The 16822-nt window shown below is 46.0% G+C and overlaps 1 protein-coding gene across 6 annotated transcripts in view; it reads left to right on the forward strand.

Moving 5' to 3' along the window:
• Positions 1-174: 174 nt before the first annotated feature.
• RALGAPA2 (Ral GTPase activating protein catalytic subunit alpha 2) overlaps positions 175-16822 on the forward strand; it is a 154574-nt gene continuing 137926 nt past the window's right edge. For all 6 annotated transcript variants that reach the window (XM_044442946.1, XM_044442948.1, XM_044442950.1 and 3 more), the window contains exons 1-3: positions 175-301; positions 10008-10118; positions 13544-13593. In XM_044442946.1, the coding sequence (XP_044298881.1) occupies positions 196-301; positions 10008-10118; positions 13544-13593 (267 nt within the window). In that variant the 5' untranslated portion in view covers positions 175-195. The remainder of the gene's footprint in view (positions 302-10007; positions 10119-13543; positions 13594-16822) is intronic.

Genomic DNA, 16822 nt, shown 5'->3' on the forward strand with positions numbered 1-16822 from the left:
GCGGGGAGGCGGGCCCGCGGCGGCGCGGCCAATGGGGCGCCGCCTGGGCCCGGCGCCCGCCAATCCGCGCCCGCCCCTCCGGCCTCCTGCTCCCGCCCGCCCTCCCTCCCTCCCGCGCCAGGTAGACCGGCCCGCGGCGGGAGGCGGCGGCGGGCGCGGTGTCGGGGACGGACGGGGACGGCGCGCCCGCGCGCGATGTTCTCCCGGAGGGGCCACGCCGACGCCAAGAAGTCCGCGCAGAAGGCGCTGGACCCGCGCAAGGACGTGCTGACGCGCCTCCGGCACCTCCGGGCGCTGGCGGGTGAGTGGCGCGGGCGGCGGGGCTCCCGGCCGCCGCAGCCCTGCAGCGCGCTCGGCGGGGATGATGGGCTCCGTGGTGCCGCCCGCGCCGCGCAGGAGAGCCGGCGCTTGCAACGCGCGCGGCGGCGCGTGTGGAGGGGAGGAGAGCGGCTCCTGATGCGTGTGCGCCCGCCGGCCCTGCGGCGGCGGCGGCTTGCGCTGCCTGGTGGCGTGCGCGCCGGCCTCGTCCTGCCCGCCGTCCCGCCTGCGCTGCTTCCTGGTGCCCAGCCTCCTGCAAGCGCCCGCTCCGGCCGGCCGGGCGGGGGGGCGGGGGGCATCGCCGCTTGGGAAGGGGGCCGCCGCAGGCGTGGCGGGCGGGGGGCGAAGAGGCTGCGTGGGGAGGGGAGGTCTGGCCCTTTCCACGCGCGCGCACTGAAGGGCAGCAGTGGCGGGCTTCTGCCATGGCTTAGACCAACTTCTGGGGGGAAATCGCGCCCCTGCCCCTGCCGCCCCCCCGCCTGCCCCTGCCCGCCCCTGCCCCTGCCCCAGCAGGTCCCCGGAGAAAGGCGAGAGCCTCTCCCTCCGGGAAAGGCAGCTCCCGTGCCCGGCACCCAGCGCCAGCCGGTGCGTGGCGCTCTGCCCGGTCCTGTCGCAGCCCTTCTCTTGCAGCTGGTGGGTTGCGCCGAATCGGGACGTAGCGTGGTAAGCTGAGAATAGGGCGGCCTGATCGGGATCAAAGCCTGTCACGGAGAAGGCTGTTGAGGATCACCCACATCAGAGCATTCACAAAGAGAACTGCAGGCACAGAGTACATACGGGTAGTGCAAACGTTAAGGCCGTGCATTAATTCTCTTAGGTTGATGCATATAAAAACTGATGATGTCAGTAAGCCGGGCTTCTCTAGAGCTGCAGATGCTTGGCCTTTCTCCGTACCTTGCCAAAGGCATGCTTTCCGGACTTAATAGGCATTCTCCAAAGCATGTTCACCAGACAAAGGAGGTTTTCTGACTATATCAACCGACTCCAAGTAAACAATACTGATCTTCCAGGAAGTTGCACAAGGGAGGGCCTGGTTCATGTTAAGGTGGAAAACTAGCTGTGCAGTTTTAGGTTGCAGGTGGAGTTCGGATCCCTGAAAGCTCCCAGCCCATCCCGCTCCAAAAGATCAAGCGGATGGAGAACTGAGCAAGGAAGAAGCGAAGCCAGAATCCTTTGCACAGATCTGGGTGAGGGGAACGGGTGGGCTCGCTCACCAGGCCCAGCCCCCTGGCAGTAAGCCATGCTGGGTGGCTTGTTTGCTGAATAACCCGCAGCAGTGCGGACAGACAATAACCTCTTTGAGGTTTCTCAGCACGTATCCCAGGGATCTTTGTGGAAAAGTTCCCATCTCACACTCCTTTGCTTCCTTTTGCAGTTGGCCCATGGAGAGCTCTGGGCATGCCTCGTCTTTTGGGGCTCCTGGTGGGAAATGGGGAACCCCAGCTTTCCCTTTCAGGGGTTTTATCTTTGCTCTGTGCCTCAGCTCTGGACAGGACTATCCTTTCTTCACCTGTCCAAGAAAAGTGCAGGCTTTTTTTAAAAAATTGCTTATTGCCCTTCTCTCCCTCCAACTTCATCTTGTTAAAAAAAGAATTGTGAAACTGTGATTGGAAGGCACAACGTGCAGGAACCGTCAGACCAAGAGAGCCGTTAAAGTCAGTCGGAGAGGCCAGCTGTCCCAGCACTCTGGGCACTGCTGCCTCAACCAGCCCGGGCAGGGTGGGTGGGGGACCCGTAGGATATGCTGCGAAGCACAAGAGTGTGGGACAAGACCTGTGAAAAGTGTGTTATTCTCAGACTAACGGGGGTGCGGGCGTCGCGTGGGGATGCTGCCAGACATATCGTCGGGACAAGGAAAGGTTTCATGGGTCAGGCTTCCCCGAGTGTGTTCATGAGGGAAAGGATGCTCACGGGGAGCGTGCATGTGGCGGCTTGGACATGTGTGGGACTAGCTAGCCGTTCTAGCGGATATCACTTTTGTGGGCAGGATTGACGGTCCGCTCCTGTGCATCCTTCATAAGTGCCCGGAAGTCCTCATGAACTGTATAAACATGGGTAATGGTCCCAGATGCTGTGCAAGGCCTGCCTTTTTCACACTGTCTTGCTCTTCAGGAGTGTGGGGCTGAATTGGGCAGTTGTTGAGCCGACGGCAAGATTCTTAGCCCGGTCCTGGAATAGGAGGGGCGTCCCAAAGGGGCCCAGCCACTTCGATTCGCACGTGTGGTGCAGGACACTGCGAGTAACCTGCCCAGGGAGCCGTGTGGCTAATGGGGCAGGCTAGGAATCCAATAAATAAGTGATGATTAATTTTGGTATGTGAGGAGATGAATCTGCAGGAACCTTGCAGAAAGATTCTGGGTCCACCTTCAGGGTGACTTCCACTGCATGAAGGCACAACAGTGGCGATTTCAGACATTTCTCTTGTTAACTGTTTAATTGTTTTCTTAAAAGAAATAAAGTACAGAAAGAAGGACAAATGCAAAAGAAAAATAAGAATGTTAAGGGATCGTACGCAAATATAACATACACATTCATAATCTGCAGATACCCCAAAAACCTGAGAATTTCTATATTTCTGTGAATTAGTACTTTGCTGAAGCTCACAGAAAAAAAATTATTGTTCTCTAAACCAACAATTTTCCAATCACTTTAAATCGTTTCTAAATCATTAGCAGTATTTTAACACACTACATTTTGCTGTTTATTAAAGTGCATATAACAATATTTCCATTTATCATTAAATTCTTCATTCGGTCTTCTGTTTGCATTGGCAGTTTTGCCATCCCCATTCTGCTGTTTGCCATTTCAAAGCAATTGTCATTCTTGCTGCGGTTCATCGGACATCTCTAGACTGCTTTACTCGTTTCACCTGCCCCTCAGTCTCCTCCATAAAGTCTTCCTCCCTTTCCAAGGCAGGCTGCTCCTCCTGCTCAGAATGTCTTGCCCTTGTAACCTGGCGGTTCATCTGCCCCCTTCCTCTGTCTCGGAGGCATCTATCTGGGGAGGGTGAGACACCTGGTTGTCCTTGGAGCATCATGGATCATGGCTGAACTGTGGAAGAAGTCTGGCCATTGAAAATGAGGAAGGCGAGGCCATTTAACATGGGTGAAGAATATAATGCCGAGGTGCAAAGAATCTAAGAACCCTTCCCCAGGAACAGATTAAGCCCCAGCGAGCACATTCCAGGAAAGGAAAACAGCATTTCTTGTTTCCGGGGGGGCACGGTGCTGAGGTTTGGGGCTAGCAGCCCCTGAGCTCCTTAGACGCTTTGCACCCCTAATACCACCGCAGAGCCCCCTTTTCCAGGCTGACGCAGTCCTGTACATTAACACTCTTCTGAGGAGCTAGAGATACCGCAATATTCTGTCCTCCACTTGCGTTTCTTTATCACCTGAACCGGCCCACGCAGGGTTCTTGTACTAAAAAGATTAAATGTTTTTAATGTTAAAATGGTGCAGTCGCTTTTGGGTACTTACATCAGTTGGATGTTTGACCATACTAAGATTGATTTGGACATTTTCCAGGTATTTTAACTCTTAAATTTCTAGTTTTAATTTTATATTTTTGTTATACAGGACTCCTGTAACTATGTGTCAGTTTGATTGTAGCTTCTCTGGATTTGTTGTTACTACAATTCTTTAGTGGTTTTATTGTGTTATTGTTTTATCATTATTTGTATCGTTTCGGCTATGTAAACAGTCCAAGGAGCCTAAATAAATAAATGGCTTGCAAAGCAAAGCCTTGTACAGTTGCCCTTGGTTAGAATCGTGTTTTCTAAGGATCTTCTAGCACTTGGAGGGCTTAATAAAATTAAAATTATGAATCCCCCTCCACACCCCAGCCCAGGAGTGTGGTTCGTATTGGAAATGGTTCTTAGAATGCAGCCCTATGCATGTGTACACAGAAAAGGTCCCACATCTTCCAGCAAGCTCCAAGAATATTGGGAATTACAGGCCCTTTTTCTCCCTAAACTGGTGTAGGATAATAGCCCAAGACTTCATTTATTAATTTATCTCATGGCCCTAAGAATGAACTGACTCTGACCTTTTAAAAAGCACAGTTTTTACTGTGAGCAGCAAAGACTGTGCTTCTTATTTATTTTTTATTTTATTTATTTATCGATTTATATCCTGCCTTTTTCCTACAAAGGGCTCAAGGCAGCTTACATCATTCTCCTCTTCCATCTTATCCCCACAACAACAACCCTGTGAGGTAGGTTGGGCTGAGAGTCTGCGACTGGCCCAAAGTCACCCAGTTGGCTCCATGGCCGAGCGGGGACTCGAACCCGGATCGCCTGAGTCCCAGTCCTGCACTCTTAACCACTACACCACACTGGCTCTTCTTGACTACGTAAAAGCCGCATTCATTTATTCTGATTGCAGCTTTACCTTGCAAATGTTACAGAAGTTACCATTTCAAATAATATTTCAGTAAATTTAACACCCCACTCCACACTGTCTTTAAGAAGGCACGCTGAAAGCCAGCAAAAATGTAATACTACTACTCTTTTTCTTACAAAGTCTGGATATCTAAAGGAAGGTTTGTTTCCATGTGAACATGCCCAGACCTTCAGATCACCTGCAGAGGGCCTTCTCTGAGAGGCCCCAAAAAAGAGGTTAGGAGGGCCGCTAGGAGGAGAAGGGCCTTTTCTGCTTTAGCCCCACAGTTAAGGAATTTGCTCCCCAGAGGTGTGTGTCTGTTCCCAGAGCTTTATTCCTTCCAGCACCAGGCCACAACCTTTCTATTTGCCCTGCTTTTTAATTGTTAGATAGTATTTTTAACTACTGCATTTCATACCAAGTACTGGCACTGTGGGTTTTCTTTAAATTGTTTTGTTGTTTTTAACAGTCTGGTTGTTCTTAACTTCTGCAAACCGTCTTGAGATTCTTTTGAATAAGTGATGGGGTAGAAAAGCCTTAAATATAAAGAAATAGATAGGAGTTTGCCCACTGTTGCTCTCTCTGATTTATTAGCTTTGTTTTGTCCTTTTGCCATCACTACGTACTGCTGTCTTTGCATCCAGGACAATTCCATCGTTCAGGCGTGTCGTACCTGCGTCTTCATGATTCTCTACAATGGGGTTTACCCTCTTCTGAGCAGGGGCACCCCAGGACGGTCGCATGCAGAAACGCTAACATAGGCCAGGTTGTTCTTATGGATGCGCTAAAAATAAATATTTGCCAGTGAAAGAATCAGTGGCACCAATTCTAATTTAGAGCAGTTGTGTCTCCGTTATAAAGTTTGGGCAATAGAGATGAACAGACTCATGTCTCTCAAGCAGAATAGAATCTGTGTTCAGAATACAAAATGCAGGTAAACAGTGGAAGTCAGTCAGTGCTTCTGATTTATTTGGTGGGCTCATTAAACTTTGGGGAGAAAGAAGGTTGGTTTATTTAAGTGGTACAACTGTGGAATAGATTCCCTTTATATCTCCAAGCTTGTAGTAAACCCGACATTTGCTTTGTAAAGCTTTATTTTTAAGAAAAGGCATGAAACATATTCTTTATTAACTGTGAAAGAGTTTGGTAGGGTTTAGACAGAACAAAACTCCTACAAGTTTCAACATTTTCCAGGACTTTTTTCTGCTGAAATATGCATAGATTTTGGCCTTCTTTAATCATAGGTTGGGCCATTCGTCTACAAATGTTATACAATATTTTTAGACAAATGGACGAAAATGTATTTTCAGTAGCCAGCAAGGTTCTTGGGGGAGAAAAAACTGCCAAACCTGTCTAACTGGTTCCTTTACTGAGTTAACTGGTTTATATGCCCGGTTTTTAGCAAAATGTTTGACAAAAGAGGAAACTGTCAGCTGCCAGTCTTACTTAAATTCATCAGTTCTTTTGCTTCTAACATGTTCATAAAACCATTTTTGCTCTCTCTAATTTGGAGCACGTGTGGACACATACATGAAGTACATTTTTAAAAAGAAAGTATTTGGTAATGGAAATTGGTTTTTAGTGACCTAAATTGTAAATTCACTTCCTATATAAACAACTTCACACTGGGCATGATACAGCCAAAACTAAGCATTTTAGCAGTGTGAACAGCTGTGTCCCATACTGCTCACTGAGACTTACTTTCCATTGTGTTTGCAACATTAATCCTGTTGGTTTCAATGGGAGAAATTTAGGCATGTTTTTCCTTCTTCCATTGGCCAGTTGGCCATACAAGAAGGCTTCCAGACACTGATGTGGGTTTTCCAGTAAAGTAGAACTGCTCCAAATGATCTTATCTGATTTAATATGCTTAACTCATTTTTACTCCCCAACACACATGTTCCTTCAACTAAATACCTCTTGTTTAGTTAATGGAACTAAAAATGCGATTCATGTCAATTTCAAGTGCCATATAAATGTACCAAAAGTTTTCGCAAAGTTACAAATGATTAGAATGGCTCTATTTGTGTGTGGGGGGTGGATTCAATTAACCATGTAGTATATTTTCCATGTTGTATTCAGATGCATTCAAAACTTTACATAGAAAACATTTTATTGAAATAGTTGCAAAACGTAAAGACAGGAGCGCATGGTACTTGTTTATATATGACAAAAAAAAATGTCCATGGCAAAAAGGGCACTCAGTTTTTAGGCTGTAAAGCTCAAAGAAAGTTGATATAGCCATCCTGAGATGCCTAGCCATATGGGACGGCATACAAACGTTTTAAATAAATAATCAATCAATCAATAGTTTAGCACCTTCAGCTTCATTCTGCATTCTTTATTGGTTCCATGTCAAGTTTCTGATTGAGAGCAACTAGTTGGAGACACTGTTCCTGTGGAGGATGCGTCGGCGGGCACAGAGTGGGAGCTTTGGCTGGGAGGTGTTGGTGCACCAAAGTCCGACCTATTGGAAATAGATGTCCAGTGTGTGGGACTGATTTCTCCTTGGCCTGGACGGCGTGGCTTCCGATCAAGGCTTCTTTCTGTGCTGCAGCTAAATGCAAGTAGGAGCTTGGAGACCTCTTCCATTAGTTCGCTTTGAGTCATATATTAAACCAGAGAATGTGCCATCTGCCTGTTTATATTAAGAGTTATGAATTATTCAGTCTCTTCTGCGAACATTGAGTGTATTAGCAGGTCTTCCAATGGTCAGAAGAGACTGCCGTGTTTTGTGCAAATTGGGAGCAGCTATTCCTGCCTTGCTACTTTTGCTCATCCTTGGGATTTCTCTATTCTCCTCTTGCCCCGCATCGCCCTAGTTCTTGCTGCAAAGCTGAATTAAAGCAGAATACCGTAGGCAAAATGGAGGTGTGTGTCTTTCTGGCACCGGGGCCTTGGAAGGCTTCCCATAGTTAGCAATGACTTCCAGTTCACCTTGCTTGCTCTTCAGACTCTTGTATATTAACAATTAGATCTGTTATTTGTCCTGGATAAGCCAGACTCCTATTACTGACCTCAAGCTTCCTGTAATTCTTCACAGTTTTCGATGGCATCCTCCAGGCAGAGCTTATATAAAGGGAAGTTAGTGTTTCCCTCTCCAAACTTCCTGGTTATTCTCTAAATTTCACCAATTATCTGATGAAAAAGAAGCTCTTCCATTGTGCTTATGCTGTTCTTTGTGGATTTTTGTCTCCGTCGGCTGCTTATTTTCAAGCTGACTTTTAGACTTAAGCGAGTTTTTTGAATCCATACCACATAGGTTACTAATCTGGAACCTTTTGCTGCTCCCAAAAAAGACAAGAAATTCCAAGTGAGATCTTTGCCCTGACTGGCTTTTATTCAGACAAATGCACATCTGAATACTGTATTAATTGTTGTTTCAAAGGCTTAGTTTTGGATTGTTAAACAGTATTCAGTGGGTTAAGGTTTTGACAGTCACTCCAGTGTACCTGGAGACAGTTAGTTTTTTCCTGTGATTTGGAACATTTGAAAGGTGGGAATTTAGCTGTGCGTGTGAGTTATTACAGAACAACTGTATTTATAACTTCAGTGTCACTTGTGTGGCTTCTTATAAAATGTAACTTGCTTTATGTGCTTCGATGGTTTAGAAGCAATAAACAGCTGGCTGTTGGCATTGGTTATTATTCCAGTATCCTGAAGTTGTTTCAGTGGCAACTATTCCCAAGGGGAGGAAGCTAGGAAAGGCTGGGAGCTGACCCAGTTCACGCAAGTGCTCACTTCCTCCTGGCATACACCGGTGGTCTAGAAACCCCAAGCAAAGCTAGGTGATCAGAGAAGCCCTGCATGTGGCCCTGAAGCCTACAGTAAACCTGGTTGTCCCCCTGAGTAGAGAAGTGGAGTGCACAGGCATGGCAGAAAAGGCCAATATGGGGAATCCTTTCCCCACCCTAAATTCTTTGAAAACTTTTGACAGCACCAGTTCTTTGAGGCTAAGTGGTGTTTGGCCCCAAGCTAAAACGGCACTGAGAGACTTCTAGAAAAATATGCATTATCTCCTAAGCCTGGAATTTGTTTGCCATGACACCTTGGATCTCCGTGCCGGAGGATGTCTAATTTAAAATGAGCCAAAATAGGGAGGGATTGTTTCATGGGAAATGGAAATTGTTTGGACTTCAGACCTTGTAGTCATAAGAAGGCCTAAAAGGTCAATGAGGCAGAGCTCACCTGCATATCTTTGCTACGTAGACAACCAGGTACGACCCAATCCATGATGTACTACAAGGGGAGAAGAAAAGGAACACGGTAATGTGCATGAAGAGAAAATACGTTGCAATTTAGGGTACTAATCGTTCTGCCAAAGTGAAGGCATTGTGAAGAGCATAAATACAGTGCTCTAAATCTGTAGGAACATTTAGCTGTGTTCTGAATGGATTCCATTTCTGTTTATCCAAGCTTCTGATTGTCTGGATGGCCACCTTAATGTGAGAGTACGCTTCCTTGAAAATAAGTCCAAAAAAGTGACTGGTTTATAAATCTTTGCCTGCCTGATTGCATTTATGTGCCAGTTGATTTTGAAGGAAGAAAACTGAAGCAAACAATCTCGTTCTTTTACAGTTTATAAGAAGTTTAGAGACATAAAAACAGAGTGAGTCAGAAGGATCCTCCTGAGCCATCTAGTCTGACCTCCGGCTCCAGCCGTCTCTGCTCATGACATGTGCATGTCCAGCCTATCCTTAACACTCTCACCAATGGGACTTGCACCACCTCTGAAGTTTGGTACATGGTTGCCCCCAGGAGATCCATCAGAGGCAACCAAGCTTTGCCAAATACTCACCTTGAGGAAGTTGTGCGGCTGGCTTGCAAGGAACAAACCATCTCGTCTGTCAATAACAGAATAGTGGGCAAAGTTGGATAACAGGATCTGGAATTATTCCTTAGAAAAATATTTAGTAAAATTATTTGACGAAAAGGCTGGAAAATGGGCCCTGTGTCTTTAGCAAAGTAATGGCAATTGTGAATTGGTTGGGCGTGATGAAATTCCAAGCAGTCTGAACACTTGGAGACTTCTGGACCATGTAGCCAAAACCGGCAATCGCTATTCTTAGTGTTTCTATTTCCAGTATACTTTTTCTGCTCCTTTGTTGGTTGTAGAGCAGGGATGGGCCTCCAGATGTTGATGAACTGCGACTTCATCATTGGCTATGCTGGCTGGGGCTGATGGGAGTTGTATTCCGGCAACATTCGTAGAGAGCCAAGTTTCCTATTCCTCTTGTAGAGCTTTTGATGCTAAGTATGTATGCTACTGATGCCTGTTAATAATAATTCCTGCTTTAATTGTTTTTACAGATGCTGTGGATGGAAGTGAACTTAAACAGTTTTTTGAGAATAACTATTCTCAAATTTATTTTATCTTCTATGAAAATTTCATAATATTGGAAACTAACTTGAAACAAAAAGGTAAGCATTCTTAGGTGGGTGGGTTTTTTTGATACTTCATGAAATTCAGCTGCTTAATAGAATATATACTTTTTCTGTGTTCAAAAATCAGTTGCTTAGCAGTTTTCAAATATTTTTGATAATCAGTAGTTACAACTTGGGAAAATGCGGTGAATTTGAACAACAGAAATGCCAGCAATGTGGTTCTACTTGCCCATTTAGGAAGTTTTGTTGACATTCCTCCTCAGAAATTGGCTTCGTAACTCTTAGCGAGTGGTTCAAATTATGTACCTGCTACATCATCCAAGCCTGGGAAATTTTTGGTGTACAGTAATACATTCCACTGTGAAACACATCTTTTTCCATTGATGTTAGCCTCTTGCAAAAAGAGAATAGAGTGATGCTTGGATGAGGTAATGTTAAGAGGTGGAAGTTATGTTAAGAGGTGGTTAGGTACGTAGCAACATTTTGGGTTGTACAAAGGTGTGTTCCATCTTAATCATGTTAGTCTTTTATTTTTTGAAAGATGACAAGGTAGAATTTCTGGTCCTTGCAAGAGACTTTGCAGTTGAAAAGGGCAAAGCCTTAGCTGGCCCTGTTCTTAGCCTCATACCCCAGTCTTGGCCACTAATCTAGATGTAAGTGAATGGTAGTGAATGGTAGTCTCCTTCTTCACAAGGCGATCAAACCAGTCAGTCCTAGAGGAGATCAACCCTGACTGCTCTTTAGAAGGCGAGATCCTGAAGATGGAACTCAAATACTTTGGCCACCTAATGAGAAGGAAGGACTCCCTGGAGAAGAGCCTGATGCTGGGAACAATAGATGGCGAAAGAAGAAGGGGGTGGCAGAGGATGAGGTGGTTAGATGGAGTCACTGGGGCAGTGGGTGTGAGCTTGAGTGGACTCTGGGGGATGGTGGAGGACAGGAAGGCCTGGAGGAATGTTATCTATGGGGTTGCAATGGGTCGGACACGACTTCACGACTAACAACAACAAGTCTCCTTCTGTGTAGCTTCATGACCAGCAGTTGCAAGGCAGAGTCATTCACTGGGTCAGTTTGACTGAGGATGCAGAACCATCTTTCAAACCATTTCCTGAGGAAGTCCAACAGGAGAGTGGCTTGTTTGGAACAACCCATCCCTAAGGCTTAAGGGCATAAATCCCGCCAGTCGTTTAGATGGGGCCGGTATGGAATTTGTCAATCAGCGAGTCCTGAATGGTAAACAGCAACGGTTCTGCAGTGGTCAAACCAGAGACATAATGGAACAGAGCAAATCGGTGGGGATATAAATTCAGGAGGAAAGGCGGGGAAGCATCCTCTCCTGTTGGACTTCCTCAGAGCACGGGACTGGGACTCAGGGGATCCGGGTTCGAGTCCCCGCTCGGCCATGGAGCCCACTGGGTGACTCTGGGCCAGTCACAGACTCTCAGCCCAGCCTGCCTCACAGGGTTGTTGTTGTGGGGATAAGATGGAGGAGGAGAATGATGTAAGCTGCCTTGAGCCCTTTGCAGGAAAAAGGCAGGATATAAATCGGAAAATAAATAAAATTTAGCCTGTCAAAGCACTGTGGGTGGAAATGCTGGGCCAGGGGAGTAATTCTGTACTGAGCATTTATCGCTGCCCCCAACGCCCTCCAGTCAGAACATTTTCGCCAGAATAAAATCAGGGAGACCCCCAAAATAGAAACTGCTACTGGGTTGGCTGATCTTGGCTGCCGTCACATTGACCGGGTAAATATAAAGTCGAATGACAGCAGAGAGAGGATCTTTCACCTGGACATAGTGCGTTACGGGCACAAACAAAAATGAGCATTGGGCCTTTGCACTCTTTTCTCTCCATCATTTTCTTGTACGAGATGAGACCCGGAGGATCCACTTCTGAGTTTAAGTTCCCTGCTACATCCAAATTGGGGGAAATCTTACTAAATAAGTAAGGGGGTTGATAACTAAGAGAAGGGCTTTTTGGTAGCAGCTTCCTGCCTTTGGAACTTGTTTTATTTATTTATTTATTTATTTATTTGATTTATATCCTGCCTTTTTCCTACAAAGGGCTCAAGGCAGCTTACATCATTCTCCTCCTTCATCTTTTCCCCACAACAACAGCCCTGTGAGGTAGGCTGGGCTGAGAGTCTGTGACTGGCCCAAAGTCACCCAGTTGGCTCCATGGCTGAGCGGGGACTCGAAGCCGGATCCTCTGAGTCCCAGTCCCGTGCTCTTCACCATGACGCCACACTGGCTTTCTCCTTGTTCCCCAAGGAGGTGTGCCTGGTGCCACCCTTGGTCCCCCACGCCAACTCCAAGAAAAAACCTTTTTATTTGACAAATATTTTAACAGATAAGGCTTGTTTTAGTCTTGTTTTTATTATAAGTGCTGCTACGCCATGGGCAGATTTTTATTCTAATGTGTACCTATTGCACTTATTTGTATTTATTCTAGGATCTTTGTTGGTTTTACTGTTTTTATTGTATTGGTTGTTAACTTATTTTAAAATTGTAAACCACCCAGGGAGCCCAGTGGACTTTGGGCAGTATATAAATGTAATTAGTAAATGCTAGCTGGTTCATACAGGGCAAGAACTGCCTGGTTAAACTGGAGTTCGCCAACTTGGGATGTGAATGAGAATTCATGGTTGGAAGCAGCGCCTTCCAGTTTCCATCTCTGAGGTGTGAAAGCGGATCAAGGGAGCAGAGAAGCTCAAAGTTTGGTGTTACCACTGAAATGGCCCAATGAGTGACTCTGCCTTTACAACTCCGTGGAAGTATAAGGCACTGCACCTCTCCACATCCCCTTCTTCTTCTACCCACCTTCAAACCCAGATTTCCCGAAGGAGGCACTTCCTCTTTCCCAGCCTGGTCTGCCCGTAGCGAGAAGACTCCGCAGCTGCCCTTCTTTGTGGGACTTCCTGCCACAGTGGCGGCCACGGCTTTGAAGATCCGCGGCGGGGGGGCGCCGTGGCTTGTCCTTCTACACGGACCTGGCGGAGGTGGCTGGCGGGGCTGATGAACAAGCTCTCTGCAGCTTTAGCGATGCATCCTTGCCAGCCACACACGGCCATGATCCGCCCCTTCCATGGCTCGAGTGCTCAGCTACCGCAAGACTTCACACTGGGAGAGTCACCCTCGCAAGTTTCTTGTTCTCCCACCTGCTTAAGGACCAAGCCCCTGTCCTTAAGACACACCTCAGGCTCTTAAGTTAAAGCAAACAGTGAAAACGGTTGCATTCCGGATTTATCCCGACTGCTTTGTGACAGTACATTAAGGTCCCTTCCTGCCCGACTCGTAGACTAGATACGCCCGTGAATTTCCAAGCTGCATTACGGAGTTGTGCGGATAGCCTTATTCATGACGGCACTTAACCTGAAAGCTGCCCGTCTTACGGGATTCTCCTGTCCGATTGATTTATTGCCTTTATGCGCGGTGAAAGGTAACCTTCTTTTTTCCCCACAGGGAATAAATCTCAGAGGGAAGATGTGGACTCCGTTCTCTTTCTTTTTGAAGTGAGTTATTATATTTGCTCAACATTATGATTCCGGTATGGCAGTGATGATGAACAGCTTACACACTGTTGCGACAAAGATCTTTCCCTGCAAACAATAAAATGAGATTGATGTGTGAATACTCTGAACTGTTCTAAATAGCAGTAGGTGGACCTTGCCTTCCCACATCCGATTCGTAAGCGAATGCTTCAGGGAATGTTCGGTCTTAGCAAGCCTGCAGCAGTTTTCCTGGGAGTGGGAGATGGAGACGGGGGCTGCCTGACCCAAGATGCCCCCCCCCACAGCCCTAGCCCCAACCCTACGACTTACAGGGGGGCCTTTCTCACACCTTCTCCAGACCTACCTGGAGGCAGCTGTGTGGGTGAACCCCAAGCACCTCCGCAGCCTGGCTTTGTGTTCATTCCCAAATATCTCTCTGATTTTGCTTTATAATGGCTATTGCTTTTAGTAAAGTTACTACATTGATGCTTTTAATATTTGTTGTTCTTATGTGATAGCTGTTTAAAATAAGGTATAGGGAGTATTATGCATGAAAATAAAAGGACAAGCTTTCTCTTGTTTTCTCTGCCTTCAAAGAGTCTGCGATGCCTAATTCTAGATATATAGAATTTCCTTAGGTTATATTGCTTTTGGCTTTAAAACTTTTTGGCAGAGTGTGTCTGTGTGTGTCTTTTCTTTAATTTTAACTTGTGTTAACCACCCAGAGAGTCTCAGCTGTTGGGTGCTATATAATGGGATAAACGAGACCCGTTTCACCAGAGAAGGGGCAGCTACTCTTGGAACCACAGAAGAGTTGGAAGGGGCCGGAGGGCAGGATCCCGGATAAACCATCCCTCTCAGGTGGCTGCCCGGTTGCATCTGGAGTGCCCCCAGTGTGGGAGAGCCCACCGCCTCCCTCGGTCATGGGACCCATTGCTGTACTAGTTGAACAGCCTGGAAGTTCTTCCTGATGTCCAGCCACAGTCTGGCTTCCTGCACCCTGAACCTGTCATTCCATGTCCTGCGCTCTGGAGATCCTGGCCCCCCTCTTTGTGGCAGCCTCTCACATACTTGCAGAGTGCCTGTTTCTTCCCTTCTCCAGGCTAAACCTGCCCAGTTCTTTCCATCTCTCCTCACAGGGCTTTGCTGCCAGTCCCTGTTCATCCCTGTCGCCCTCCTCTGAACCTGTTCCAGCTTGTCTGCCCCTGTCTTCAAGAATGATGAGCAGAACTGGACACAGGACTCATGATGGGGCCTCTCTAGATACAGTTCGTGGAAAAGGAGCTCTTATAAACCTTACTGAGGGGTCCTTTAGAGCAAACACAGGGTGGAGAAAGTGTAAATGTCATTAGGATTAAAGACTTGTGTTTGCAAACCGTAGGAGATTACATTAATTGGTTGTCTGGCATATATCATCCTGTGTCAGTAAGAAGAAAGGCTTTCATTGTGATTTGTTTTAATTAAACAGTTAATTAAGAATATTAATGCTTGGTTCATGGAGTCCGAATTTAACTCCAGTCCACATTGGTAAGACATTTTGGAAAATGATTTACATAAGTGTTCCAAAAGGTACAATAATTGCTACTGCGTTGATAACATCTGGTAATTAATAAGCTTTCACAAATTAGCATCGACTACGGAGAATGCTTCTCTTTGCATTAAAAATACTTGTCCAAAGGCCAGATCCTGCACCTGTCCTTTAGTTGCAGCAAGGGAGGAGATGCCACAGACCCTGGAAAGACGGGGGCAGGCACGGATGAGAAGCGGGGAAGAAGGTCCCGGGGACTTCAGGAAGGGGATGTGTTCACGTCGCCCTCATTTCTTGCAACTCCCCACTCAGGAGTTGGAGGCGCAGATCATTCTCAGAGGATAATGGGGCTGTGGGGCTTAAGGCTTCCAGATTCCCCCTTCCAGCCTCAGCGTCTCCATGTCCCCGGCGCTGCTGCTTGCGCAGGAGAGCATCACTCCGCCTCAAAGGTCTTTTCCACGCTCAGTGACCAAGATGATCATCCAAAGATGCTCCAGCCCCTAATCTTTGAGACTGAACAAGTAATAATCATGAAAAGGGCTTTTTAGCTGGACTGGCCTGTTTTACAAACCGTCTTCCCCCCACGGATGTTTACATCTGCTTCGCTATTTAGCAGTATTTGTGTGAAATCATTTTGCTATGATTTGTATTCCATTGCAATCTGCCTTGGACATTTTTATTAATTGAAGGGCAGGGTGATTCTATTTTAAATGCATTTAAAATATTATGCTCGTTAGTATAATTGACTAGTGGGTACAAATAGTTCAGGAGTTCCTGATCAATTTAGGACCGTTGGAGATATACAGTTTTCGGGCATCCCATAGCCAGGTTAGGTATTCCATATAATCATCCTCGACTCAGGTAGACTCCTAAATTAATTTTGGGTGCCCTGATTAGAATGGATTTCCAAACCAAGTCAAGAATATATCTGGGCTTATTTTAATCCAGGTCAGGGTAATAGCAAAGAATGTTGAACGTTGGCAGGATGGGAAGAAACTGAGGTTATTATCATAAGCGTTGGCAGAAACTGAGGTTATTATCATAAGCGGTTGAGATGCTCCTAGATTATCTGTAAAATAAAAGCAATATAGTCAGGTAAGAATATGTTCAATTTTGATGTGTGAGCAAAAAGTGGGGGAAATGCGTTTTTAAACATACTTGCTTATTAAAAAATAGAGCAGCCTTAAGTCAAAGTTTATGCTTCAAATTATTCTTAGTCATGCAGTTGTCTGGAGGGAAAAAAGCTAGGGATAAAACATCTGACAGGTCTCCTGATGTGCTAGTTGATATAATACCTAATTTATATTTCAAGTGTGCTAATGGATTTCCATATAAATGTCAAACAGCAGAAAAAGGAATATTCTGCACTATGGGGTTTCTCAAGTTATTTTATGTTTATTCTCTTTGAAAACCTAAACAAAATGTCAGTAGCTATTTCGAGTTCACTCTGGTCTATATTTAGACTGGAACAAATAATACGCTCTTGTTAGATAAACTTGATTAAAGTTATTTATGTTCCTCATCGGTTTGGGGTATGGAGAAATCACATTCAGGCCTTCCTTCTGATAATAGGCTCAATATGTGATTGCTTTTAACTTGCACAAGATAAATTACAGAAATTTCTCTAGGATTCCCAGGGCTATTAACTGTGGAAATCTTTTCACTTTCAAAACTGAATGCATATTTGCTCCTTTCTCAGGAATACATTACAGTTTGGGTGGG

The sequence above is a fragment of the Varanus komodoensis genome, unplaced genomic scaffold (genome assembly GCF_004798865.1).
Source record: "Varanus komodoensis strain SLA01 unplaced genomic scaffold, ASM479886v1 scaffold40, whole genome shotgun sequence".
Taxonomy (NCBI): Eukaryota; Metazoa; Chordata; class Lepidosauria; order Squamata; family Varanidae; genus Varanus; species Varanus komodoensis.